A 6,600-nucleotide genomic window follows, 5' to 3' on the forward strand; every position below is an offset into this window, starting at 1 on the left:
ATAAGTATATATAATGGTTAAACAATAAATTTCTATGGCAAAAAATTAAGTTCTAGGATATTCTTAGTTTTAACAGTAGACCCAGAAGCTACTACCTTCTTTAAAGCAATGTAACTAAATAAAATATCTTGTCTTTTCTCTTTTTTCCATTAGACATGACCCAGATCTCTTCATCTCTTTGATGAATTAAAAAAATGTTTTAACTGGAAACAAGATATCTTAACTAATACAAATGACAAGTACAATTATATGAAAATTTTATGTAAAGATGAAATAAAAAGAAGATGCTAAGGACTTCTAAATAAAAGATACATGATAAGACCATATGGATTATGTAATCTGAAAACTAAATATGTGTATAAATTTTAGTAAAGCACAAATCTATTAAGCTTATAACTACTATAAAGTGGCAGCAGTAATATATCAAAATATTTTTAAAAACTGTATGGTGGAACAGGACTAATCCCAACCACGCCATAAGCTAAAGCAGGAGTTCCAAGCCAGTCTGGGCAACTTGGCCAGACTCTGTCTCAAGATCAAATGAAAAGGGCTAGGACATGGCTCAGTGGTCTAGCACTTTTCTGACATGCCTGAAGCCCTGGGTTTGATTCCAGTACTATATAACAGGAACAGTAGTATCTTACTAAATTATCCTGTAGTTGTGAAGATTAAATTGAATAATTATGCAAAGTGATTACACAAAAACCATTGAACTTACTATTTTAAAAACAATTGTACCTCTTCAACCTTGGCTTCTACTTGGTGATTTCTTTTTAATCAGGATGAAGAAAAGTTCTTGCCCCGTGCAAACCTTCTGAGAGGTCTAGTTTCTGCATTTATATTAGCTAAAATTACTCCCATTCCTCACCAGATGTGCTTCTGTAAATGCCACTTTCCAACAAAGACATTGTTTCTACATCTACCTTTTTTTCCCCTTCTTCCGGTCATAAGATTGTAGAATATATGGCTCCCTTCTCCAATATTCTATCACAAACAAATTTGTTGGTTCTTACCAGAAAACCATTCTTTTTTTTCCATAAAAAGAAGCAAAATCTTCAAAGTAAAAATAAATAAAAAACAACCCATAATATTTGTCAGAGGATAGTAGATCACAGTTTTACCATCATGAAATGCAGTCCACAAACAAAAGAACCAAGAGAAAAAAATGATGAATGGCCTTAAGAACTGTCATGGTTTATCATAAAGATTTTATTTTAAAAATGTTAAAATAAATAATACATAGTCCAGAACAGCATTGTTCTGGGAAATTACTTCCCTTTAGAATATGAGTTCTAGATGGTAAAACTACTCAAGACTGCTCCTGGACTTTCATCTTTCATTAGGTGACTTAGAGTCCTATACTTTTTTTTTTCCCCCCTGTGGTCTGGAGTTTTTTTTTTTTTTTTTTTTTTTTTTTTTTTTACATACTTCTCAAGGGTGGATATGTGGTGGAATGCAAATCCCCTCAATATGTGCAGGTTTTATACCCTATCTGTTCATAAAATACACTTGCTTAGAAATCCCAGAGGAATGTGACTGAGGCCAGAATTTCATTGGTTCATGTAATTCAAATACTTCAATGCTTTTCTTGTTAATTACTGGGCCACAACCAGAAATCCGGATGATGGGAGAGAAACACTTCTTTAGGATAATGATTGATTTCCATAAAAATGAGTGCTTTAACAAATTTCAATATGCAGTCGCTGGGGCGGGGAGGGTGGGTGGACGCTAATTAGTTTTACCGTTTTCAGCAGATGTTGAATTCAAAATGCCAGCAGCATCTCAAATGCCAGTCATTAGGGCTGTCTTTCATGGAGGAGTGCTGACCAATGAAATCTCCACTCCGTTAAATGAGACCGATCTAGGCAGAATCAATTAAATCAAATCTCTCCTAACATCCTTAATATATCTGCAGTGTGGGCAGCACCAACAAAAGCAGCAGCCAGGGATTTCCCGTATTAATAAAGGGATTCACTGCCGCATTAGGAGATGGGGGTGGGGAGGGAGTGTGTTGGAGGAAGACCTTACTTTGTGGACGGGAGAAAACCGATAGAGTCTGAGCGGGGTGGGGACTGGGGAAAGAGGAGCTACAAGAAGGGTAAAAGGCTAAGGCGATTAGAGAAAAGAGCCTTAATGTAGCTCAAGAAGGGGATCCACCCCCAACCGTTCCCCTCTTCCCCTCCCTTCCACCGCAAATCCAATTTACCAGTTGCAAATATGAAGCTGGAAAAATGTAAGGACCCAGATTTGAAAACATTTTCACTTTAATACTGAAAAAATATGCCATTATAAAATCCTCGAATAGAATTAGTAAGTTTCACGTGCTTCCTTGGTTCTTCTTTCCTACTTTATAAGTAAGAGTTATACCAGCACAGAATTGCTACCATATGATCGCAGCCTAAGCACTAGAGTGACATTAATTGGTCATGCTTAACTGCCTCAAGTCTTTTTTTTTTTTTTAAATAATTACACTGGTACTATAATAGAAATCATGGGTACTTATTTTACATTCAGATGGAAGGCATTATTGGATATGTATAGAAAAATATTACCCCTCAAAAAATAAAATAAAACATTACCATCAAAATAAAAGAACCCAAAACAACCCCTAAAAACTTCCCTCAACAAAATACATTGCTAACTCATAAAATGGACTGATGATTAGCCATGCAAATGTCTTAAATAAAACCTTTACATTTTGTTTTTCACAGTAAACATACTCTTTGAACTGCCTACTGATCACAAATAATGGCGAAATGGCACTTTCTGATTATACTGTATTTTGTTTATAGAAAGTTTGATGATGGGACTTATCAGGTAAGAGGGCGGGTGCTGTGAAGGAGACGCCATCTCCAGTTGCAGGGGGGGCGGGGCGGGCAGAGTCCCTGGAGCGCGTGGATTCCATGCGAGCCATGCAGCACTTTTTGTCAGAAGTCAGTTACTTATTTACAATACATTCATGCCTTCGTGCAACTGCCCATCCCTGCGTAGCCAACAGGGAGCCATCATGGGGCTATCCACAGGGGAAAAATAGATATCTATCTCTCTATATAGATGTGGATATATGTATGTATGTATAGAACTGCGGCAGCCATCCCCACAGGTCCTTGCCCGGGGTGAGAGCACTGTCAATTCTTCTGGCAGGGCCCATGCTGGGCTTTCATTCAAAAGGAGCTCAGAGCAAAGAGCAAGCTAGTTGAGCGCTCTTCCAGCTCCGCACAGTCTGCTCTTTGTTTCCAGAAGGGAGCTATGAGGTCAGACCCTCTCAGTTAAGTGAGTTTATAGTTATTTATTTACTTAAGTCCATCAAGACTTGGGGCACGCTGGATTTGGGTCAGCGCTCCTCTAACCCCTGGGGTGCTGGCGGTTGGGGAGGATGTTTATCGCTTTCCGGCTCCCCTCCCCTGTCAGGGTTGAGGAATTAGTCTGAGAGCGAGTGAGAGCCACAGTCATACACTCTATGGGACCCGTCTGCGTTGTAAGGCCCATTGTGCCAGTAGGAAGAGTCACAGACTGTCTGTAGGGAATTAATTTCGGACGCCGAGGAGTTGGCATCCCTTCTCTTGGACCGCTTTCGGTTCCTCAGGATAAACACGAGCATGCCCACAACGGTGAAGGCGGAAGTGACAAACACCAGCAACAGTCCCGGGACCAACACCGAGATGGACACCCTGCTGGTGTCTAGGTAGGAGTTGGAGTGCGTCCCGGTCTCCGCCAACCCAGTGCTGTTTTTACTGTGCGAAGTTAACGTGGGCGAGATCCTCGCGTACAGCTGGGGGCAGATCTCGTCATTCGAGAGGAGCATGAAATCCTTCCTAAAGAAGTTCACAGGCGTCTCACACTTGAGGTCGCTCATCAGCACTTCGGAACCCAGGCGTTCTGCCCATTGTTTGAAAGGCACAATGGTGCAGGAGCACTCCCAGGGGTTTCCATGCAGATCTATCTGAATGATGGAGGTTAACTGGTCCAGCACCCCTGCCACCGGGAGGTACATAAAGTAATTGTTGTGCAGGCTGAGCTTAGAAAGCGAGACCCCAGCGAAAACGTCCACGGGTAGGGACCTCAGTAAGTTGTTGTTGAGAATGAGGATCCTCAGTTTGGGCATGGCGTTGAAAGTACCAGGGAGAATAAGCTGGATCGCGTTGTACTCCACGTTCAGGTACTCTAGATTCTGCAGTCCAGCAAATTTCTCCCGGGACAGGGTGTCCAGATAGTTGCTATCCATATACAGCCACCTGAGGTCCAAAAGGTTCTTGAAAGTGTTGTTCTCCACGGTGGCGATATTATTGTTGCCCAGATCCAACAAAATGAGGTTCTTGTAATCCACAAAGTGAGATTTTCGGATGCTATGGATCTTGTTATCACGCAGAAAAAGCTCCTGCACGTTGGAAAGCTTGGGCTTCAAATCAGCCAAACTGCTCACGTTCCGGTTGTTGCAGTTCATCTTTAAACCCGACCCTGGAATGTGATCGCAGCTGCAGCCCCCAGGGCAGGGCAAGCCATTGACTGGGGGTTTGTTTCTGGCGCTACCCGTCGCTATCGCTGTTGTGGGTTTGATCTTGATCTGCCAGTTGCCTGGGATCTTTGTACCTCCGTTTGGAGCAGATCCTGGGGTGATATGCTCCTCTTGCCCATTTGTCTTGAAAGGAGTTGGCAAGGGACCAGGAGCGAAGGTCTCTTCTTGGGCAGGGGGCGCCGGGAGACTAGAATCCACTCGATTTTTCAAAGGACACAAGTCCTGTTCGGTGGTTTCATTGAGGTCTTTACCCTGCAGTCTGGTGGGGGCTTCGCAGACCACTCGGCCGATCAGAGCATTTTTGGGAATGTTTTCTAGCCATTCTTTCAGGGACAGCAGATCACACGTACAGTCCCAAGGGTTATCCTCTAGCAGGATCTCGGCAATGCCAGGGATTTGCTCCAAGACCTCCTCGTAGGGCAGCGTTTTCAGCCTGTTTCCCCGGAGGTCGAGGTGGGTGATGGGCACATATTGGAACACATTGGCAGGTAGGGTGCTGATGAGATTGTCATTTAAAATGAGTACCTCCAGTTTGTTCAAGTCCTGGAAAGCCCCGGGGTCTATATCCCGTAATAAATTAAAATCAGCCTGGAGGTATTCCAGATCGTCCAGCCCCAAAAAAGTCTGCTTTCGAAATGACTTGATCTTGTTGTTGTTGATGTGTAGCCTTTTCACCAGCTGCAGCCCCAGAAAAGCCCCCGGAACGATTTCATGCAAGCCATTGTTTTCCATATGCAAACTAACTGCATTATAAAAGTTAGCGAACTCATTAGGGAAAAGTCTAGTGAGGGAATTGCCATGCAGAAATAAATGGTAAAACTGGGAAGTCGGGGCGGTGAAACGCTGCAGACTTGTAAAGCCCTTTTTTTCACAGTCTACGTGTAGGTCCCCTTCTATCTCATTGCAGGAACAGATCTTCTCTTTGCAAACGTCCCCTGTAACGTTTCCAGCGGCAAAACAAAGAGACGTCTCCAGCAACAGAATCCAAAGCAGCATTTTTAAAGCGAGCAATTCATTCCCGATCTCATCACAAAGTAACAGCAACCATCCTGCTCGCCACAGACACAATTCAAGTTCATTTAGTGCTCCAATGTCCGAACCCAGGGAAGGAGAAGAAAAGGGTTTGGGGGGGTGGGGGTGGATTCCTTCCTCCCTAACCCCCCCGCACTGCAATAGCCCAGACGCCAGTCAATAATTATATTCACAAACTATTCAGGCACGTAGTGCAAGACAAGCAAAAAAAGAAAGAAAAAGAAAAAAAGAAAAAAAAATACTACTCTGCCTCAAACCTTTAAAGATAGCCCAAAAGAAGTTAAGTATATACATATAAATTTAAAATATACCCTTACAGATCTTGTCTAGAGGTCCTCACTAATAAGAAAGGGAACAATGCTAGTAATTAGAAGCAAGTGCATGTTAGAGAAACAAGCAGGTTTGCAGCGTAGTACAGGCGCACTGCCTGTGCATGGCTGTGCGTCGGACTGACCTTGCCTCTCTGATACAAAGCAGGGTTTTCGGCGGCTCCTGTTGTTGAGGCTGCTGGTGGAGTTCTTGCTGTGGTTGCGGGTTGCCCAGAAGTCCCCCTGAGGTGCTGTCCAGTCCCCCCGGTGCTGAAATCACGCCCGACCAAAGGACTCACGCTGCCCAGCCAATGGCGCTGGAAAATTTCCGCAATCGCTGCGTTTTGTGGCTGTCCATCCTTTTCCTTTCCTCCCCTTTGAACCTCTTCAGCCTTTTTTCTGTGCTCCCACTCTCGCTTACTCGCTCTTCTTTTCTTGTTCTCCTCTTTCTTCTGCTCTTTCGGAATTACGTGGAGGGGGGGAGGAGAGAGGGGGAGCTAGTTGTCTGAGGGAGGAAGAGAGCGCGAGAATGGGGCGGGGGTTGGGGGGGGGGAGTTGCTAAGAAGCTCTGCTCGTTCCAGCCTGGTGCACTCTGAAAGATCTGACACCCTCTGCTGATCTGCAGTAGCAAAAATCCATCTGGTGAGGGAATGCTGAAAAAAAAAAAAAAAAAATCAATCTACGTACAGGGCAAGCGTTAAAAATGTGGGCATTAAAGGCTGTCGATCTACATAGACGCTTGTT

The 6,600-nt window shown here is 43.8% G+C and overlaps 1 protein-coding gene across 1 annotated transcript; it reads right to left on the reverse strand.

Annotated features, from left to right (window-relative positions):
* Positions 1-2,420: 2,420 nt before the first annotated feature.
* Positions 2,421-6,302, reverse strand: Slitrk1 (SLIT and NTRK like family member 1). The gene is made up of 2 exons (XM_047552068.1): positions 6,003-6,302; positions 2,421-5,565 (listed from the first exon to the last, which is right to left on the reverse strand). The coding sequence occupies exon 2, from the start codon at positions 5,510-5,512 to the stop codon at positions 3,422-3,424; it is 2,091 nt and encodes a 696-aa protein (XP_047408024.1). The 5' UTR covers positions 5,513-5,565; positions 6,003-6,302; the 3' UTR covers positions 2,421-3,421.
* Between the last annotated feature and the right edge of the window lie 298 nt (positions 6,303-6,600).

Source organism: Sciurus carolinensis, chromosome 5 (genome assembly GCF_902686445.1).
Source record: "Sciurus carolinensis chromosome 5, mSciCar1.2, whole genome shotgun sequence".
Taxonomy (NCBI): domain Eukaryota; kingdom Metazoa; phylum Chordata; class Mammalia; order Rodentia; family Sciuridae; genus Sciurus; species Sciurus carolinensis.

Bases quoted from the DNA above. Each gene is read 5' to 3' on its own strand.
- Slitrk1 (XM_047552068.1), bottom strand. From the start codon at position 5,512: ATGCTGCTTTGGATTCTGTTGCTGGAGACGTCTCTTTGTTTTGCCGCT.